Raw genomic sequence first — 22,489 nt, forward strand, 5'->3', positions numbered from 1 at the left:
ATATTTAAGTCTTTTTCGTAATCAAATCTAACTAAATTTATCTAAATTTAACAAAAATCATTTTCATTACACACTTCACTAACGTAAATAAAACACCTGCTTCACAGACGTTTCGCGTGCCGCGCTAAAAAAATACGAAAAATGGTTCATATATATCTTGGCACCAGATTCGATAGTCCCAAAACATTTGGACTATTAAATGGTCCCATAACAAAACATGTTTTTTAAGTTTTTTAATAACTGCTAAATAGTCTTTTTCTAATTTTAATTACAAATTAACCCTATATATTTTATTTAATTATAAAAATTATTTTTTATTTTATAACTTATTATTTTATCATTCATCTATTATGTTTATTAACAATTAAAAACAAAAATAATAACGAATTAGATCTTCCATTGATCGTAATAACTTTTTGGCAATCCCAATCGATTAAAAGTTTATTTTTGATCCGTTACTTCCATCGAGGGTTGTGAAATCGTGTTTCTTAGAAAATCAATCAATTGGATTAACAAAACAATCGATTGAATTTCAGGTTTCCCATAACTCAATCGATTGGACTTTAGGTTATCACAAAACAATCGATTGAAAGTTGCAAAGCAGTATGGTTTGCCCAAAAATCAATCGATTGGTCATATTACCCAATCGATTGAACTCATCAAAGCAATCCGAGTTTAATTAATTCAATCGATTGGTTATGTTTTGAAGTTTGTACGTGAGTAATGGCATATTCCAATTCAATCAATTGGTATAAGAATTCAATCGATTGAAATGTGATGTAAATAAGTTTTTATCTGCATCCAATCGATTGGTATGATAATCCAATCGATTGAAATTTGAAACGCGCTATATATTAATCCTGGTAACTATGCGTATTCAGCCTCCCTTCCTTTTTAAACATAAGAACACCATTTCTGCTGACCTCTTTTCTCTCTCTAAATTCAAAAAACTTCTCTCTTCTTCTTCTCCAATCTCACCAACATCCAATCCAAACTACATACATATTATCAATGATAAAGTTGAGCAAGAACTGCTTTCTGAAGCTGAGACTGCATGGACACAGCATGAATGGTCAATACATGTGCTTTTTCCTTCCATGAAACTCTTTCTAAAACCACCTATCTCTGGCTACAGATGGAACCTTTGTTCGGGTAATGTACATGCTTTTTTTATTTAATAATTCAATAAATGATATCTATTATCATCGTTAGCATTTACGCCATGCAAATTTCATCCTCCATAGGTCACTACCACAAGAAGTATTTTCTTTTTTTCATTTTAAAGAGCCACACAATGATATTTTTTATTAACTGAACAACATATTTATTTAGTGTTAATAATTTTGTTTTGTATTTTTAATGATAAATTCATGTTTTAGAATTGAAAATATAACGTTATAATTGTTGTTGTGTGGCCTAATTTTCCTATCGGTTGAATGAGCCAAGAACTAATTATTGATAGATGATCTTTGTGATGTGAAGAAACGTACAATTCAATTTTAGAAAAGAAATTTGACTACTGTCATTATCTATTTCGTTTATTGATATTTTGTGTCTTTAAACTTTATTAAGGTAGTTTCATTAGAGAAATTGTATAAGATTTTTGAAAGATGCTAAGCAACCATATCGATTGTTACTCTCTGCGATATCCTCTTTAATATTGTGCTCTTGTGAATATGTAACTATAGTATTCAGGGAGCTCGTCTCAAAGATTTCCTTGGTCTGGTGATTCTGAATCATGTTTATTGTAAAGTACTTTCGAATATAAAAAGCATTTTGAGAACAATTGAATTGGATGTGTTCTTGTGTATTACTTTCGTGTCATTGTAGCCAACCAATCACGAACGAACGATTCTGATATCCTGCTTTGTGGCCATTCTTCGAGCAGCCAATCCTAATATTGGATAAATACTTCCGGTTTTGTTATGCAGCTAACGTTTACCATTAAATTTTGTTGATATATATAAGGATTGACCAAGGATTCCTTTGTTTGAAATAAGGAACTTTCTTAGAATGTAAAATGTAAATATAATATCCCATCACACACCGTGTAATGTATAAAAATCGATTGCCTTTGCTGAATGTGTCTCATATTAATATACTCAGATTTTTAGATTATTCTCAAATCCCGATCAGTAACTTACTTCTATCAAGTATCGTGGATCAACAATATAATAGGTTGTAACCTGAAAGTAATAAGACCAATCGATTGGGTCGATTGATTTTTGGGCAAACTATACTGCCTTGCAACTTTCAAATAACATGAAGTATAATCGATTGAGTTTTGGGAAACCCGAAATTCAATCGATTGTTTTGTTAATCCAATCGATTGATTTTCTAAGAAACATGATTTCACAACCCTTGACGAATGTAACGGATCAAAGATAAACTTTTAATCGATTGGGATTGCCAAAAAGTTATTATGATCAATGGAAGATCTAATTTGTTATTGTTTTTATTTTTTATTATTAATAAACATAATAGATGAATGATAAAATAATAATTTATAAAATAAAAAATAATTTTTATAATTAAATAAAATATATAGGGTTAATTTGTAATTAAAATTAGAAAAAGACTATTTAATAATTATTAAAAAACTTAAAAAATATGTTTTGTTATAGGACCATTTAATGATCCAAACGTTCTGGGACTATCTAATCCTTTGCCATATATCTTCGTGTGTCTCTTCCTTTTTCTTCTATTAGTGCTACTGTTATGTTGTTGTACTTTGTTTTTTTTTCTTCTTCTCTTTTTCTTTTTCATTTTATTGCCGTCACTTATTCTTTCTTTTTTATTTTTTTATTGGTTTTATTTCTCTTAAAAAAGTAAAACAAAAAAATTATGAAAAAATGAAAAAAGAAGGAAAAGATGAAGAAAAAAAATATGAAAATAAAGAAAAAATGAAGCACAAGATGAGGAGGAAGAGGAAGAGAAAGAAGAAGAATTTTGAATTGTGTAGAATTTATCAGAAAGATAACATCGAAATTTTTTAACAGTAACACATAAATATCATAGTTTTTGCACCGAAATTTTGTTACAAAAGGACAAAAATATCTTCTTTAATGTGCATTTTTTTTCTTCTTTTTATTCTTCCTTCTTGTTTTTCTTTTTTTTCTTTTTTTTGTTACTCTTACTTCTTTTTTTAGTAGCATTGCTTCTCATATAGTCATATTAGACTTGAATGAATATATTTGTACTGTATTGTAATTTTATTTAATTGAATGAATGTAGGTTCACATTTATTGTATTGAATTTTTAGCAAAAATGGACCGAAATTTATTCTTTTTTCTTGGTTTTATTCTTCTCAATAAAGTAAAACAAGAATAATTATAAAAAAATAAAATAAAAAGGAGAAGATGAAGGAAAAAAAAGATGAAAAAAGAGAAGATGAAGCAGAAGATAAGAAAGAGGAGGAAGAAGAGATTTAAATTATGTGCACATTATTTAAATTCAAAATGCACCGAAATTCCTTAATGATAAAGAGTAAAGACACATAAATAAACTCAATTTAAAACCAGCTCGAACTAGAATGTACCGATATTAAATCCAAAATACACCGAAATTACAATACACAAACATACTCGGTTCAAAACAAGCACAGACTAAGTGCATCTTATTTAAATTCAAAATATACCAAAATTATTTAACGATAATGACACAAACAAACTCAATTCAAAACAAACACATACCAAGTACACTTTTGTTTAAATCCAGAATGCACCAAAATTAATTAATAATAACTAGGCACAAGCAAATTCCTCCTCCTCATTCTTCTTCATCATTATCATCTTCTTCTTTTCTTGTTTATTTTTTTTGTTTTATCTTCTCATGATTTTTTTTTTGTTTTATTCTCTTAACAAGAATAGAAAAAAATCAAATAAAAAGAAGAAGAAACACTGCAAAATCACTAGGAAGAGGAGAAGAAAAAATGCAGCAACAATAGCTGCAATAAAAGAACGACGATGAAGAGAAAACATGATAACTATAATAACGATGATGATGGTGATGGAGGAGGAGGAGGAGGAGGAGATAGTAGTGATGACGATAACAAAAGAGAAAAATGACGAAAAAGGAGAAGGAAGAAAACGTGCATGATAGGGGTGAATCTGAGAAAATTTGAAAAAAAAATGAAATTCACATAGAAAAAGCAGAGTGCCGCATGAAGTTGAATTAAGGTATAGCAACTTAATTGGATTTGATTGGTTAAAAAACTTCTATATAAAATTGTACAAGATGTCTCTGGTACGGGTTAAGGGATGGATCGGGAACTTGTGGGTTGAGGCGGATACCGGATCGCTTGATTGGAGCAATGGGGGGAGGTACCTGCAAAGACACTCTGACGCTCAAGTCAGAATGGATCTGAGAGGTATAAGGTCTGAGAAATCAGTGAATACCTGGGGGGACTTGCGTCCCTTATTTATAGGTGATGGTAGTTGTCTTATCTTATCTTGTTTGACTAAGATAAGGGAGATGTTTGAATTCGAAAGTCGGTTGGAAATTCTAGAGAGCCGGCTTCGGGCCCTCTGGAAGAGCGAGGCGGGTAGGACCCGAGTAACCGGGTTTGGTTTAATCCCGTGTCATGGATCCGTGGGCCAGATCCGTAACAGTTGCTCCCGCAGCAGGAGAACGAGCAGGGTCGGTCTGTCGCTGGGAGGTGTGGTTTTGACCATGAGCTGGGTCTTTTAGTTCTTCTCCGGTAGCCGTTTGGCTTTTTAGAGGGGAAGTCGGTGTCTCGGACCCGGCTTTGATCGTCGTGCCAAAGTTTTGTCCGTTCTGGTTCGACGCGATCCTTCCGTGTTCGAAGCGTCTGTTGCGTTCTTCGAGGCTTACTTTTATTGTTTCCTTTTTCCCAAGGGAGCATTTAATGCGAGGGGGTTTTTTCCTTTATTGCCCCTACGCGCCTTTATTATTTAGGGCTATTTGTGTCTTTTGCTGCCCCTTTTGAAAACCGTTTTGGCTTTCTTCCTTGTTTCATTTTGCTTCACTTTCGCTCTCTCTTTTGAAGAAAATTTTCTTTTCTCTGTGGCGTTTTTTGGTCTCTTTGGGGTTGAGCTTCAGTTTTCTTTCCAGGCTTCTACTGTTTCTGCATTATCAGGTTGGTATTCTTATTTTCTTCCTGCTCTCTGTCTGTTTTTTGTTTTGCTTTCCTTTGCATTAGACGTTTTTTGTTCCTGTTTAGCGTAGATTGGAATTGTCTCTGTATGATGGTTTTGTTTGGTGGCAACGTTTTCCTGGGGTAGTGGGTTTTATAAGGGGATGAGCGCCACTGTGTCGTTGGTAGGGTGTAGTGGTGTCTATTTAGTTTCCTCCACCATTTTCTGCCGCGAGGTTTGGCTGACGGTGGTGCTCATCGCTGTTTTAGGTATGGCTCGTCGAAGAACTGAGGGTGTGAGGGCTCCGGTGGCCCCTGCGGGGGTGTCCCCGATCTTTTTTCTTGGGTTACTAGTGATGTATGGGGGACGCCATCGCGAATGATGGAGGCGGACCTCCAGTGGCTCCGTGATCAGGGGGCTGTTTGTGGGGGTGACGACGCCGAACGCCACTACGAGCTTTCACTCTCTGGGGTTGACGAGAGGGTTTGCTATACCAACCTCGACTCCTTGACCGTTCCAGACTGGATGTGGGTGTACGAGGCGATGTTTACCCGACTCGGTGTTAGGCTCCCCTTTTCCCCGTTCGCTCAACAGTTGTTGAGCCGGTGTTCCGTGGCGCCGTCCCAACTGCATCCGAATAGCTGGGCAGCGATACGGTCTTTTGAGCTTGTTTGCGAATTTCTGGAGCTTCCTGCCTCGGTGAACGCTTTTCTTTTCTTTTTTTTGTGTACCCTTCCGACTAAGGAGGGAAAGCACAAGGAGGGGTATATGTCTTTTAGGGCTCAGCCTCATCGCCGGGTTTTCGGGTTGTATGAAGATTCTTTCCACGGGTTTAAGAGTGGATATTTTAAAGTTCGTCTTGCGAGGGGCATCATCCGTTCTGGTTGACTTTGGAGGGTGAGAGGCGGTTCCCCACGTACTGGAATTTTAGGGCGGGGCCGTCTGTTCTTACTCGGGTGACGCAGGAGTTCTTGACTGCGGAGGATCGGGATGTCGCTCTTGTTTTGTGGCAGTTGTTTGGGGAGCATCCTCTTAACCCTAGGGACGTGATGGGTGACCCGGTCGCTTGTCCTCGTGTTGTGGCAGTTGTTTGGGGAGCGCCCTCTGAACCCTAGAGATATGATGGGGGACCCGGTTGCTTGTCGGGCTTTTGTTGGTGTGTGATTTTTTTTTTGGAGGTTCCGAGTTTGGTACTTATGCTTCTTATTATTTCGTAGTTGAGATGGCTGGAGGTTTGACGACTCTTGCCCATTTGAAGGCTCAATTGTCTCAAGGCACTTCTTCTGGTGGTACTCCTTCCACTCCGAGCTCGCGACCTACTGATGGTACGAGAACCGTTTCTGAGGATCTCGTGTTGACTGAAGGTGGTACCGAGGGGTCGGGTCGGGTGTGGAGGCTGATGATGATGTTGTTGTGGTGTCGCTAGAGGGTGCGTCTCGGAAACAGAAGAGGTCGGAGGATGTTGAGAGCGAGAATCTGGTGGAGGGGGAGGGCGCGGTTCCGTCAGTGATGGATCACCGTTTTGATGCTCCTGCCTTTATCGACGAGTTCCTCATGCCGGGCAAGGAAGATTTCTTTCGTGAGTGTGATGTGACTTTTCAGGCTAAGTCCCTTTATCGGTCTCTTCTTCGCTCCGCCGTGATTGTTCGGAGGGCCGAGCCTGTGATGGCTCAGGTGGGCCTTTTGGATAAGAAATTTCGTCAATCTCAGGCCGAGGTGGCGAGGTTGAAGTTGTTACTTGTTGATGCCGAGTCAGCGAGGGAGCGGGCAGTGAAGTTATCCGAGGAGTCTGGCACCGAGATCCTTTGCCTTTCCGAGGTTGAGACTTCTCTTTTGTCTCAACTTGGAGAAGAGCAGAGGAAGGCTTCGGATGCTGAGTCTCGGGTGGCCGTGCTCTTGGCTGATGTCGGTACATTGAAGGATGAGGTGGTCGGCTTGAAAGCGGAGGCCGTGGTTTTAAAAGAGGAAAAAGCTGTGTTGCTTGCCGATGTGAATGAAGTTGTTGCTGCTACCGAGGAGATGATGAGGGCTCAAGCGTCGATGCTGGCTCCGGGTGTGGATGTGTCCGTGATGGGAGCTTTCAAGTCCGTTCATGATGGCCAGATTGTTGATCTTGAATAGCTTAATTGTAACTTGCTATTTTAGTTTGTTTTAAACTATTTTATTTTGGATGTTTGGTTGGCCATGGGCCGTGTAACCGTGGATTCGTAGTTTTTTGGACTTCGGTGAATGACTTTTGGGCCGTTCGGGCCTCTTTTTGTGTATTCCATTTTAAGCTGTTCTGTTTTTGTTTATATGTTCCCTTTGTTTGGGATGAGGGGACTGTCGTGAGGTCGGTTTTTCGTGGATATCCGTATTTTGGGCCCGGGGGGTGATCGGTCCCTCGTTTGCGATCGTGTACGTGTTCCGTATTTGGGACATAAGAAGAAGATAGAAAATAGTTTAATGGAATTTTATTGATGGTTAGGCCTCGTTAAAACCCTCCGTCTATGGCGGAAAAGAGTACCCGAAATTGACACTTAAAGCGAATTTTAAAATTTAAAATCTAAAAATTGTAAGGGGGAAGGTAGGTAAAGGAAAGACATAAAATAAGAGAAATATGGGGAGACCTAGGGAGGTCGGTCTAAGTGTAGTAGCGCCGCAAGTTGGCGGCGTTCCACGTCCTCGGGATTTCATCGCCGTTGAGTCGCTCGAGCTTGTATACTCCCTTTCCGATTGTGGCTTTGATTCGGTATGGTCCTTCCCAATTGGGGGTGAGTTTCCCTTCCCCTGGGGTCGGGGCTCCGATGTCATTTCATCGTAGGACGAGGTCGTCGGGTGCGAATTCTCGTTTGATGACGCCATGGTTGTATCTTAAGCTGATTCTTTGTTTTAGGGCTAGCTCTCTGACATGAGCTGTGCTTCTTTCTTCGTTGATGAGGTCTCGTTCTGCTTCCTCGTCGTTGCTTCCGACCGTTTTTCTGGGGCTTGGGTCTCCGATCTCCACTGGGATGACGGCCTCCACGCCGTATGTTAATCAGAAAGGTGTTTCTCCTGTGGTCGTTTGGGGTGTTATTCGGTATGACCATAGGACCGATCCGAGTTCGTCGGCCCATAGACCTTTGGCTTCGTCGAGCCATTTCTTGAGTCCTTTGACGATTACTTTGTTTGCGGATTCTACCTGTCCGTTTGTCTGGAGGTGTTCTACCGAGCTGAAGCGGTGGGATATGCGTAGTCCTTTTAGGAATTCTCTAAACTTTTTGTCAGCAAATTGGGTTCCGTTGTCCGAGATGACGATCTCGGGGATCCCGAACCGGGTGATGATCTGTCGCCAGAGAAATTTTCGGCATTGGGTTGCCGTGATGGAAGCCAGGGGTTCGGCCTTGATCCACTTGGTGTAGTAATCGATGGCGACGATGAGGTATCGGAGTTGTCTGGGTGCCGTAGGGAAGGGTCCGACAAGGTCGATCCCCCAGGTGCCGAACGGCCGCTCTGCCGATATGATGCTGAGCTGGTGTGGGGCGGCTTGGTGGATGTTGGCGTGCCTTTGGCATTTATCGCAGTTTTTTACTAACTGCGTGGAGTCCCGGATAACCGTGGGCCAGAAGTATCCGGCTCGGATGACTTTTTGGGCAAGGGTTTTTCCTCCGATATGGTGGTTGCAACAACCTTCGTGGATTTCGTGGAGCATGTACTTCGTATTCCCGGGTTCGACGCATTTGAGCAGGAGTTGTGAGAATCCGCGTTTGTATAGTTGTCCTGCGACGACCGTGTAGTTGGCGGCTTCCCTCTTTGTCCGTTTTTCCTCTTTGGGGTCTTCAGGTAGTGTTCCGTCGAGGAGGTATTGTAGGATAGGGTAGGTCCATGATCCTTGGTTGGAGAGTGTCAGGTGAGTGTTAGCCGTTGTTGATATGGACGGTGTTTTAATGACTTCCTGAATTAGCGATTTGTTGTCGTGTCCTGGTTTGGTGCTGGCTAGCTTGGAGAGGAGGTCTGCTCTGGCATTTCGTTCTTTGGGAACGTGCCGTATGGTGATTTGATTGAATTCTTCCTTTAGTTTGTTCACCTTGGCAAGGTATTGTTGGAGCAGGGGGTCTCGCGTTTGGTAGTCTCCGTTGATTTGGGAACTGACTACTAGCGAATCGGTATTTATTTCTATGGTCTTTGCTCTGACTTCTTTGGCCAGGGCTAGGCCTGCCAGGAGGGCCTCATATTCCGCTTGATTATTTAAAACTGGAAATTCGTATCGTACTGACTGTTCGATTACGACCCCGTTCTGACTCTCGAGAATGACTCCGGCACCTCCGGAGGTGACGTTCGATGAGCCGTCAACATGTAGTTTCCATGATTCGGGGGTGGAGTTTCCTGGGGTCATCTCAGCGATAAAGTCGGCCATGGCCTGTGCTTTGATTGCGTACCAGGGTTCGAACTTGATTTGGAACTGAGATAGTTCGATGGACGATGCTAGCATTCTTCCCGCTAGGTCGGGTTTCTGTAGCACCTGTTTGACCGCTTGGTCGGTTCGAACAGTTATGGGGTGGGCCTGAAAGTATTGCTGCAAACGTCGGAAGGCCGTGAGGAGTGTGAAGGCTAGCTTTTCCAGGCGGGAGTAGCGAGTTTCCGTGTCTTGTAGGACTTTGCTTATGAAGTAGATAGGTTCTTGTTCCTTTCTCTCGTTTTCGCGGATGAGCGCCGCTGCGAGCGCTTCTTCCATTTTGGAGAGGTATAGGTACAGGGTTTCTCCTGTCTGGGGTTTAGCGAGGACCGGTGGTTCTGCTAGGACTCTTTTGAAGTGTTAGAATGCTTCTTTGCATTTTGCTTCCCAGTTGAAAGGGGCCCCCTTTTTCATTAACTTAAAGAAGGGGATTGCTTTTTGTGCCGATGCTCCGAGAAAGCGGGATAACGCTGTGAGCCGTCCGGTGAGCTTTTGGATGTCGTTAAGGTTTTTAGGGTTTGTCATTTCGTGGATGGCACGACATTTTTCCGGGTTGGCTTCGACTCCGCGTTGTGTGATCATAAAGCCGAGGAACTTTCCCGCCTCCATTCCGAAGGCACATTTTGTTGGATTGAGTCGCATCTGGTGTTTCCGTAGGGTGTTCATTATGAGGTTAAGGTCGCTGACGAGCTGTTCGCCTGACTCAGTCTTGGCGAGCATGTCATCTATGTAGACTTCTAGTTTGCTTCCGGACAGATTCTGGAATATCTTGTTGACGAGTCTTTGGTAAGTGGCTCCGGCATTACCGTGTAACAATATGTCCCTTCTAGGGTGATGAATGCTGTTTTTTCTTCGTCAGGTCGGTGCATCGATATCTGGTTGTAGACGGAGTATGCGTCCATGAAACTGAGGTATCGATGGCCGGATGCGGCATCTACTAATCCGTCGATGTTTGGTAGGGGAAAGGCGTCTTTTGGACAGGCTTTATTGAGGTCCGTGTAGTCGACGCACATTCGCCATTTCCCGTTAGATTTTTTCACCAGTACGACGTTGGCTAGCCAGGTCATGTAGGGGAGTTCTCGGATAAAGTTGGCCTCGAGTAGGGCTTTAACTTGTTTTTTGACTTCGGTGGCTCGGTCTGGTGACATTTTTCTTCTCCTTTGTGCTACTGGTTTAGCTTTGGGGTCCACGGCTAGACGGTGAGACATTAGGTCGGGGTTTATTCCCGGCATGTCGGCTGGTGTGCCTCTCTGTCCTCTCTGTCTCCGTGGATAGTGCCGATGGAGCCGTCGTCGGTTGTGAACTTCATGAGGAGGTATTTGGTAAAGATGACGGCGGAAAAGTCATTGATTGTTTTTCTTCCGAGAATGACGTTGTAGGCTGTGGAGTCTTTGAGGACCACGAATTCGGATAGGATTGTCTTCCTTTGGTTGCCAGTCCCTATGGTGATGGGGAGGGTGATCGAGCCGTCTGGTTTAAGGAAGTTATCTCCGAGTCCCGTGACACCGTTGCGGTGTGTTTGGAGGTTGTCGTTATGGAGTCCGAGCTTGTCGAAGGCTCCTCGGAAAAGGATATTTGAGTCTGCACCGGTGTCCACCAGTATCCTTCGTACTAGTCCTGTTCCGATCCTTGCTGAGATGACGAAAGGGGCGTCTTCAGCTGAGGTGCCATGCTGACAATCCTCGGGTAGGATGGTTATCGTATTGTCGGCCAGGGTGGTAGGGGTTTGGTTTCTGACAGCCATGACTTTGAGATCTTTTCTTAGTGTTGATTTTGACTTGCCCGATATGTCTTTGCCTGTGATAACGTTTACTATGATGGTTAGGTCTTCCTCTGAGCTTTCCCTAGGGGGTTGTTTTTGCGCTCTTGGGTTGCGCCCTTCTCTTTCCGGCGACCTGTCTCTTTCTGCACGTTTTGGTTCTCTGATGATTTTGGCGAACTCTGGGAGCTTGCCGTCTCTTATGGCTTGTTCGAGGGCATCTTTAAGGTCGAAACAGTCTTGTGTTCTGTGCCCGTAACCTCGGTGGTAGTCGCAGTAAATGATTTTGTTGCTGCCCGTTCTTTCTTTGAGTTGTCAGGCTTTCGGGATGATGCCTCGATCCGCAATCTGGTGGTATATCTCGGTAATTGGTGCTGTCAGGGGCGTGTAATTAGAGAATTTGCTGATTCTTGGTGATCGGTTTGTGTTTGTTAGTTTGGGGTGGTCCCTTTGATTTCTCTTGGTGGTGGGTTATGTCGTGGTGTCGGGTTGCCGTATTGGGTGGGGATGTGTTGCCGCTTATTGGCAGCAATGACCTGGCTGACCTCTTCGTCATTTATGTATTCTTTTGCGACGTTTTGGATCTCGTGCATGGTCCACACGAGTTTGGTAGTGAGGTGTTTGTGAAAGTCTTCGTTCATGAGCCCGTTGGTTAAGCAGAGGCTTGCGACCGAATCCGTGAGCCCGTCGACCGTTAGGCATTCGTCGATGAAGCGATCGAGGTATTTCCTTGTAGATTCGTCCTGTTTTTGTGTGACCCCTAGCAAGCTGATGGGGTGTTTAGCTTTAGCGATTCTGGTTGTGAATTGGGCCATGAATTTTCGTGTGATGTCATGAAAACCAGCTATGGATCCGTTTGGGAGGGCGTTGAACCATTTGATTGCTGGCCCGGCTAGGGTTACCGGGAAGGCCCTGCATCAGACTGCGTCGACCGCTCCTTCTAGGTTCATCCTAGCCTCAAAGGCCGTTAGATGTTCTTGGGGGTCTTTAGTTCCGTCGTACTTCATGTCAGTGGGTTTATCGAAACCTTTGGGGAGCTTTGCTCTCAAAATCCTTTCCGTGAAAGGTGTGGCTCCCATTATTGTGTGGTCGTTTCTTGTGCGCTTGGTTTCTCGGAGTCGCCGATCTTCGTCCGAGTCGTGCTGATGACTCAGATCTCGGGAAGCGCTGCGGTTGTGCCTTTTGCTGTATCGCCGTTCTGGCGATTTTTCTCACCTGTGGTTGCGCGAGGTACTGTGATCGTCTCTCCTATCGTGTCGCCAGGTTGACGATCTGCCGTGGCGAGATTTTGATCTGGAAGTTGCATGGCTTTCGTGTTCATTATTGTATTTTCCTTTGGCGGCCAATCTGCCTTCGAGTTCCTGGACTCGGAGGCAGAGATCTTGGATGATTTGTGCCGCTTTGTCCCCCGTTTTCTCGGGGTGTCGCGTTTCTGTCACGACGTGATCATTTTCCTTATCCTGTGCATGGTGGACGGTACTTGCTATCCTTCCTTGATTTGCGACCTCCTGGTGTTCTGAGGTCGGATTCTTTGTTCGTGAGTCGTCCCAGCTTGAGGAGTCTTCTTCGAGTATGTCCCCCATTCCGGTTTGGTCGGCGCAAGTATCCCCACAGACGGCACCAATGTACAAGATGTCTCTGGTACGGGTTAAGGGATGGATCGGGAACTTGCGGGTTGAGGCGGATACCGGATCGCTTGACTGGAGCAATGGGGGGAGGTACCTGCAAAGACACTCCGACGCTCAAGTCAGAATGGATCTGAGAGGTATAAGGTCTGAGGAATCAGTGAATACCTGGGGGGACTTGGGTCCCTTATTTATAGGTGATGGTAGTTGTCTTATCTTATCTTGTTTGACTAAGATAAGGGAGATGTTTGAATTCGAAAGTCGGTTGGGAATTCTAGAGAGCCGGCTTCGGGCCCTCTAGAAGAGCGAGGCGGGTAGGACCCGGGTAACCGGATTTGGTTTAATCCCGGGTCATGGATCCGTGGGCCAGATCCGTAACAAAAACTTTATTGTTTTATAAATAGGAATGGAGTGAAACAAGAGTACCCGCACCCGATACCGACTGTCGCCATCCCTAGATAAATTATGTACCAAGTCATTTTGGTACGAGGTATATGAGTGCAATTAGCCACTCAACCGTATTGCAATGGAGGCTTTAGGTAGCATTTGTTTTGAGGTACTGGGACAGAGTTTGGTAGACTGAAACACAGTATCATATTTGTTGGTTTAGAGACTGGTACTAAAATTTCTGTCTCTGTCCCTAAAATTTCAGTATTTCAGTACTTTCAAAAAGTAGGGACACATGGTACTGAAATTTTTAGAGATGGAGACTGAAATTTTAATAACATTTTATACTTAAAATACCCTCATTTCAATTAATTAATTTTAATTTTATCCTTTGTGCAAATTAAATTAGAGTTTTATTCTTATTTCAATTTCTGTCTCTCACTTTACACCAAACAGAATACTGAAATTTATTTCGGTCTCTGTCTTTTATTCTCTATCTCTCAGTTTCAGTCTTTCAGTCTTTGTCTCTCTACCAAACGCTACCTTAATGATGTAACCAGTGTAAAGGCATTTAAGTTTGCAAATCATTTATCTCTATTGATGAATCCTATTTGTACAACTAATATAGAAGGACTTTGTTGATGAACCCATCTTGCCAATTGTATTTGCAAAAAAGGAGAGAGAGACAAAAGAAAAGAAATCCTTAATAATTTTTAAAAGGCACAAGTGAAGTGATAATGGAAGTGGATGGAAACCACGAGAGTTCATCATGTATACTTGAAAAAACAAAAAACTCATCAATGTAGCATACTTCAAGTTTAGATACACAGGGAAATTTCCTACGGTCAACCGACTTAGGGATCTGTTTGCAAATACATTTAAAAAGAAAGTGTTACCCTTAATCGTTAACTTGGCTCTGATACCAATTTTACTCTTCATATTTTACTTCGAATAAGTTTATAATTTATATAGATTTGAAATAATTTGCAAATTATAAAAAATGTTGACCATTTCTACTATTACTATAATTCTGATTTCATAGTTTTTCAATCTTGTTTTAGTTTATAATATTCTTTTTTGCATGGATTATTGTATATAAAATCTTTTATCTGTTTGTCTTTTTCTTTAATATAATTTCTCAAATCTTCAAAAACTTCTTTTATTTCTACACTTTCTGTTGTTTTTAAATATCTTTTTAATTTTTCAACCTCATTCTCCATTTTTTCTTTCAACAGCTTTAATTCTTTTAAGTCATAATATGGTTTTCCAAGCATTTATAAATTTTTTAAGTTTAACTCCAACTTGTTTATATTTATTCTTATTTCTATCCTTTTTATTATAAGGTCATTAATTTCCATCTGAAGATTATTTAATTCCCTTTTATACTCCTTTATTTTACTTTTTAATTTTTTCGCTCTTTTTCTCTTTTTCTTTTTATTTTATTTTCTGGTCTTTCAATCTTTGTATGCTTCATTATTTATTTTAGAATTTCTGCAAATTCTATCATCGCTTCATCACTATTTTCTAGAGATTCTATTAATTTTTCTAGCTCTTCAACTTCTCTTTTTAACTTGTCATAGATTATTTTTAGAGCTTCAAATGCTCTTTGATTTATTTCAGAAAATTGCAAATAATTCAAACGATTTTCTCTTTCAAAGAGCTCTTGTTTCTTATCTTGATAAGTTACATATATTTCTTCTTTATTTATTGTCATAATTTAGTATTTAGGGTTTCATTTAATTTTTCGACCTTTTTTGTTAATTCTTTTATTTCAAAATTTTCTTCTTTAATCTTTAACTTAGATAAACTTAAAGGGCTATTAATTTTAGATTCTCTTATTTGAAAATTTGATGAAACCAATTTTTCTGATGGTTCTTTTAATAAAAGAACTGAGTTTTCAGTAGCTTTATATTTTGGTATTTCTGTTTTTACAATTTTCTGAATAATTCATCGACATAAATTCTTTCTTTGTTTTTAAATATTATACTATGATGGCTATTTGTTAAAGCATAATTTATTGCATATGTAATTGAAAATGGTTCATCATCTTGTTCCATTAGATTCTTTCTATGAAATTTATAAGCCAAACTTACAGATCTTCCAAGATTTTCAGTTGATAAAGGTATAGCATATCCAAGATGGGCATTAAATTTAACATTTACATTTGCCAAATTTCCATGAACAATTCCAATTATTTGATCTATTGGGTCATCAGTAATTCTTTTGTCACAGATTGCTAAATTTATTGGTGAATTAATTCCTTTCATATATGTAGATTTGATTAAGACTTGTATAGTACTAATATGAATCCATCCAATTTTAGATCTTTTTTGTTGATCCTTAATTTTCTCAATCTGTTAGCTATTTCAAGTTCTCCATTGGCAGATTTTATCTTTATAGGAGCTTCAAGTTGAATTTTTCCATAGTATATTATATTTTTTCTATTAAAAACTTCTTTTAAAAGATTTTGTTTATTAAAATTTTCATTTGATTTGAGATTTAATTATGTTTTTAGAATAGCCTGCTTTTCATTATCTAATAAAGCAGTTAATCTATAATAATCAGATTCTTCTGTTAATTCTAAATTTTCTAAATAATTCATAATTGAAAGACTAGAATGAAGATGTACCTTTCTGGAGAACAACTTCCTTTATTTAGTATATTTTACATAAGGGGTTTTTATCTCCAGAGGGGAGATTATAGATACTAACTCCAGAGGGGAGTTTAGAACTATTTTTCCCTAAGGGAATTCTTCCTCAGACTATAGAATCGCCTCGGCAGCTTCCTCCTTACTCTCCTAGCATATGAGTACTCTTAGCCTCCTGCTTCCTATTGTCTGATGCTTTCTACAATTGCCTAAGCAAACTATTTATAATAGTTGGGTTTGATGGACAATTTCCATCCTTACCCTTCTTATGACGTCATTGCTTACGTCATTGTTTGTTCTCTTGCACCAGCTACATTGTTGGTGCTCTATGACCTAAGTGCTTACGTCACTATGCAATAATGTTGAGAGATGCTTCAGATGCACTGTCTTCCTCTTTTATCATGTGACCCTCAGATGCATTGTCTTCTTCCTTCATCATGTGAGTTGATTCCGTTTCATTATTGCTTTCTTCAGATATCTCTGAGGCACATAGCTGGCACTTGTGGTCTTCTCTGTCTTTTATCAAATAGCAGAGATTCTTCTTTATCCCTTCAGGGAGCTTTTCTAAAAGTCCAAATAAGTTGTAGAATGCTGATTCAAGAGTCTCATCTCTCTTTCTTCAATTTCATTTCTTTTACTGGACACAAGCAGAGTATTTCTACTTTTATAATTAATCCTTGTGTGAGATTCCTTCGTTATTTTTTGAGTTCTTTCAAAGACCCTTGCTAATGTGCTGACTAGCCTTCCTTCATGACTGTAAATTGTTAAATCTTGAATCTGATCAATTGGTTGAAAATTTCCTGGGAAGACGGACATGAATATTACTTGGTGTGCTGGAACCAAGCATTCTTCTTCTTCATTAAAAATAGGTTGACTGTTTGTAAATTTTAGGGATATATCCCTTGGATTTACATTGTCAATCATATTTTTAAATCTCTTCACTGCATCAACGAATCCTGCAGGAAACTCACTAATAATTTTTAGGTCATTAAAAATTAAAATTGTATCAATTAATCCATACTGAAAAAACTGATAGGTGTCAGATGGGGAAGCATTTGGAAATATAACCAGCTTTATTAGCTGTTCCTTGGCAATAGGATAATATCCCAAAATTGCCCTTTTTTCTTCAGTCCAATACAGGACTATGTTAAGGGTTTCTCTGAGATTTGATCTACATACCATTTTCTTTTCCTTGATTTCAGCCCTTGTAGGAATGTTTCTTATTATCCCTGTTCTCTGGGTTTGAATTGGAGCTTTATCTGCTCTTTTTAGAGTTTGCTCTGGATGAAGAGCTTCATATTCCCTGAAGGATTCCTTTGTCTCTTCCAGTGTTAAAAACCCTCCTTTATGAATTATCCTTGATTGATGTGTGAATGGTGCTGCTTTTTCCCAGGCATCATATACTCCTTTCATGGGGCCATTATAAATTACATAATATTTTTTATCTTGGGTGGATTTTTTAATAATTTCAGCAATTGTTTTATTTTCTGAAATTTTTTCTTTACCTGATTTGTCCACCATGCTTAGCTGGCTGAACTCTGATGGTTTGCTCGTTGTGTTGATTTCATTGTTTCAATGGCCTTCTTGAGGGATTGGATCTGTGTCCTTATTTGCTGACAATGCTTGTATTTTTCGAGTTCTTGCTCATATTTTTGAATTTCTTGATCTAATGCGTTGTAGACGAACTCCATTCTCTTGTTAATGTATCTGCAATAACATTTTTGTCACCCTTAATATATTCAATTTTTATTGGATATTGTAACAAAAATAATTGCCATCTTACTAATCGTCCATGATTATAGTCAACTTTTAAATTATATCGTATGAAACCTGTTAGGTAACTTGAATCTGTCCTTAATGTAAATTCTCTGGGTAGTAAATCAATTTTCCATTTCTTAAGAGATTTAATTGCTGCTAGAGTTTCCTTTTCATGAGTGGTATATCTCTGTTCTGTTGGAGTAAAAGTCCCTAAAATATACCTGCAAAGTAATTCCTTTGGGGAATATTTAGAATCTAGTGATTCTTTTTCTTATTCCAAACTTTTTATAGCTTTCTTAGCTTTTAGACATCCTGAGCAGGTTATGTCTGAAGCATCTGTTTCTACTATTAAGTAGTCGTTTTCTTCTGAAATATAAAGTTCTGGAAGTTTTTCACATAATTCTTTAAAAATCCTTGATCAGAAATATAATTTATACACCCTAAAAATCTTTGTAATTGTTTTCTATCTTCTATTTTATTAGGAAATAAATTTACCTTTTCTAGAACATTAGGTTGAAGTTTTAGCTTTCCTTGAGTAGATAGAATTAATGCAAGAAACTCTATTTCTTGTTTTGCTATTCTTGCTTTCTTTTTGCTAAGAACTAATCCTTTTTCTTTACATCTTTCTAAAACTATTAATAATTTTTGAAGATGATCTTCTTTATCCTGTTTTGTAAAAATTAGTATATCATCAATGTACACTAAAACAAATTCATTTAACTCTTTTAGATTTTCTTCCATAAATCTTTGATAAATAACTGGGGCTTGTTTTAATCCGAATGGTAATTCATTCCATTCATAGAGCAACACACTTGTTGATTCTTTTGTTGGGCAAGTAAAAGCAGTTAATTTCTTTGTTTCTTCGTCTAAACGAAGTTGCCAATATCCTGATTTTGCATCAAGAGATGAAAACCAAGTTGCTCCTTTGATTTTTTCTAAAATAGAATCTTTTCTTGGAAGTTTATGAGCATCACCAATAGTTGCTTCATTCATCTTCTTATAGTTAATAACCATTCTTCGTTTTTCCCTTTTAATTTCATTATTGTTTTCGACATAAAAGGCTGGAGCCGCATGAGGACTTCTACTTAATCTTATAATTCCTTTTTCCAAAAGATCTCTACATTCTAATGAGAACTCTTCTCTATCTTTTGCGAAATAAGGAATTTTATTTGGAACATTTATCTCTTTTGTAGGATCTTTTAATTTAATGCTTACTAATTCATTATTTGTATTTTTAATATCTAAAGGATTTTCAGCACAAATTTCATCCAAAAGTTCTTCTATCTTTATTTCAAGATTATTTTTTGGAATATTTATCTGAAAGTATAAATTTAAATAACATGTTTCTAATATAGAAAATATTTTAAATTTTAAGATCTTATCTATAGTAGTAGTTGGTATTTTTATACGTCTTGATTTTTGATTTATTGAAGAATCGTGTGGGGCTTTTAAAACTATATATGTTAATTCTTGAATGAATGGATGATATAGCTTTAAAAAGTTATTTCCTATGATAAAATCCATTTCAAAATCTAACATATATATAGATGGAACAATGAACCTATAATTTTGAATAAAAATTTCAGCCATCTCTACTTTTTGGTCAATTTTATGTATTGATTTGTCAGCTATTCTAACTCTTAATGGTTTCTTTAATTTTTTCCAATCAAGTTTTATATTTGTACTAGCAAAGCATTGTGTTGCTCCAGTATCTATGAAAGCATTTATAAACTTTTCTGTTATTTTTATAGTAATAAATGTGGCATTATTACTCAGTCTCTGAGTCTGTTTCTGAGACATATTCAAAAATATAGTCTAAGTTATCATCAGATTCTTCTAATGGTTCCATGAAACAAGACTTAGCAATTTCTATTTGTTTAGTACGATCCTTTTTATCCTTCTTTTTTGGACATTCATTTGTATATTGTCCTTCTTCTTGGCAATACCAACACTTACAATTTTCTTTTTTATTTGGGCAATAGTCATTTTTTTGTCTTTTGTTTTTATTGTTATTTCTCTTCCTTGATATTCTTTATTATAGACTTCTTGTCTATGATCTATAATATTTTTTCCAAAAAATTCTTTATATAGAATCATCATTATATATAATATATTATCATAAGCTGTTGTTTTTGTTGCTAATTCTTCTATTATTTGGTTTTCTATTGATGTCATATAATCTCTTATAGTTCCTTTAGTATGAAACCCTATGTAATTCCAAATGTCTCTTCCAGACAATTCACTAAATTTTGGATTAGTAAAGGCTTCTAATAAGAAGAAATTCAACCAGTTTGTGAAAATTTCTTTTTCATTCTTTTTACAGTCTAAATCGAGCATTCTTTCTCCTTCCATTTCCTGGATTTTATGAACGTATTTTGATGGTATTTTTGTATATTTTGAATCTTTATTTATAAATTCTTTTTTAAAAGCATAATTATCAAAACCTGTTTCCCATTTAAATTGAGATTGATTATCCTTAGATGTTCCAGCTTCATTTTTTACTTGTATTGGAATTGCTGGTTCTTCGTCACTTGAATAATCTAGGATGTGTTCTTCATTTTCTATATTTTCAGAATTTACTAATTCTTCTTCTATTTGAAAACTCTGTTCCATAATATTATTTTCTTGAGCCATTTTTAATTGTTTAAAAAGCATTGTAACTTCTTCTAATTTTTTCTCAATATTCATAATTTTAGTGGTGGTTTTACTTTTAAATCTGTTATGTTGATTATATTTTGAAATTTTTCTTCTTTGGAATTCTCTTTTTCCTTATTTTTTTGAAATTTTATGGATACTAATATTTCTTCAAGCATATCTACTATAGAATTTAATTGTGGGTTAAAAGTATGATAAAGATGTGGGAAATCATTTCCATGGTAACATTTTTTAGAAATTCTGTGTGAAAAATAAGTTTTTTCAGGTTTTTAAAGTCCTTCAATAAAACTTATAGTAAAATAAAGATTTTGAGAAAAATCATTTTGTATTGATTTTAAGAATTCGGTGTCATTACAGTTAACATTAGTTAAAATCATTAATTTTTTATCTATTAATTTTGATAACTTAATTATTTCTTCTCTTAAATCTTCTAATTTACTTTTTTCCATTAGGTGACGCTTTTCTTTGTGAAGAGCTATAATTTTAAGTGAAAAGTGTGGCTTTAGAAAGTGTAGTTCAGTAAGCAAATCTTTAAATCTGTATGACTTTTACTCTGAATCCTATAATTCACTTTTAAAAAATACAAATTTTTTCTGAAACAAATAATATATGTATAAAATCTTTTGTTACTCATTGAGATACACTCATAATTATATTATTTTCTGTGCCAATAAAATAACTAATAAAAAAACGTAATTTTCTGTAAATACTGAGTACAATATATATCTGTAAATATTATTTTTATTTTACTTATTTAAATAAAAAATCCATTATTTCAGCCCTATTTATTAAGAACAAGAACCGCAACAATAATAATTGAAAATTTAATGGTAATAATTCAATGTTGGCACTCCAAAGGAGGTGTGGGATTCCTCTTCCTATCAGTACAATAGTCATAGATCATGTATCTCGTCTTCACATCTTCATATTGTCTTTGTCTTACAGGGTCCAGTTGCCAAAAGCTTGGGGTATTCCATTGGTACTTATCAGAATCACAATGTTGAATATCTGATGAGTTTTGAAGAACTTCACAGCCTTTAACATCAAAGCCTTGGAAATATGCTTTGAAAGGTGCACTGCTCCAATTTATTTTGGTTCTGCCTCCATCTGTTGCCCAACTATCTCCATCCCACAAAGATGCATGTATTTGCATTGGCTTTGTTGGATAGCTAACGCCAATATTACTCATGTTCTTGAATACCCTAATGGGGATATTGTCCACAAAAAAGCTACAATATGCAAGATTTTTTTATTATTGGCAAATAGTATAATCATATATATGGCTAAGTTTTTTTCTCAAATTAGAATACTTTATTCAAATATTTTTCAAAAAAAAAAAATCTATACAACTTGTTGAACTAACAATAATAGCTAGTCTGAGCCTAAAAATGAAGGTATATAAATAAATAAATAAATTAGTTTGTATAATCCACGTACTTAGATAGTCCGATGACCTATTTTGACAATTCTATATTTGATAACAAATAATTTACATAAAATATTTGTAAAATTTGTATTAAAATGATTGTTATCAATTAATTATATATTTAAATTATTTTTTAATTAACAACAAAAAATCTTAGTTATTAAAAATATATTAATATCAAAATAATATCTATTAAAAAAAATATCATATCCATGTTATTTTCTAAAATAAAAAATTGTAAAACAAGATATTAAAAAAATATTTAACATATTTTTTACTTAAAACAAATTTCAAATTCGCATAGCATAGGTTATATCTTACACAATGTGATGTTGGTTCCAAAGGATTTGGTAGTCGTGGAAATCTTGTCTAGGATCAAACCAAAGCTTTAACTTTTGCTCTCTATTTCCTCCGTCATCTGCAAATACATTGGTTTGTAATATGTACGGCTTCTCTTCTCTGTTACCCAATAATTCGAAGTCTAGCTCGTCGTGCCTGCTTGAACTTCCTTGTGAACTCATCTGCACATTAAGTCGCAAGTAAACTACGATAACGCTGGATAACCAATATTTTTTTATTGTAAAAAAGACAAAATTGGTTAATATTAATTCAAATATATTGTGGCCACAATACTAATAATGTACTATTATAAGGTGGTTTTTACCATAAAGTAGTATATATTTTTATACTTTATGAAAGATATATAAATAAATAAAAATGTG

The 22,489-nt window shown here is 37.3% G+C and overlaps 1 protein-coding gene across 1 annotated transcript in view; it reads right to left on the reverse strand.

Annotated features, from left to right (window-relative positions):
- LOC107615131 (xyloglucan endotransglucosylase/hydrolase protein 2-like) overlaps nucleotides 21,180–22,489 on the reverse strand; it is a 3,307-nt gene continuing 1,997 nt past the window's right edge. The window contains exons 3-4 of the mRNA XM_016317239.1: nucleotides 22,089–22,288; nucleotides 21,180–21,570 (exon numbers count right to left, since the gene is read on the reverse strand). Coding sequence (XP_016172725.1) covers nucleotides 21,180–21,570; nucleotides 22,089–22,288 — 591 coding nt within the window. The remainder of the gene's footprint in view (nucleotides 21,571–22,088; nucleotides 22,289–22,489) is intronic.

The sequence above is a fragment of the Arachis ipaensis genome, chromosome B09, assembly GCF_000816755.2.
Source record: "Arachis ipaensis cultivar K30076 chromosome B09, Araip1.1, whole genome shotgun sequence".
Lineage (NCBI taxonomy): Eukaryota > Viridiplantae > Streptophyta > Magnoliopsida > Fabales > Fabaceae > Arachis > Arachis ipaensis.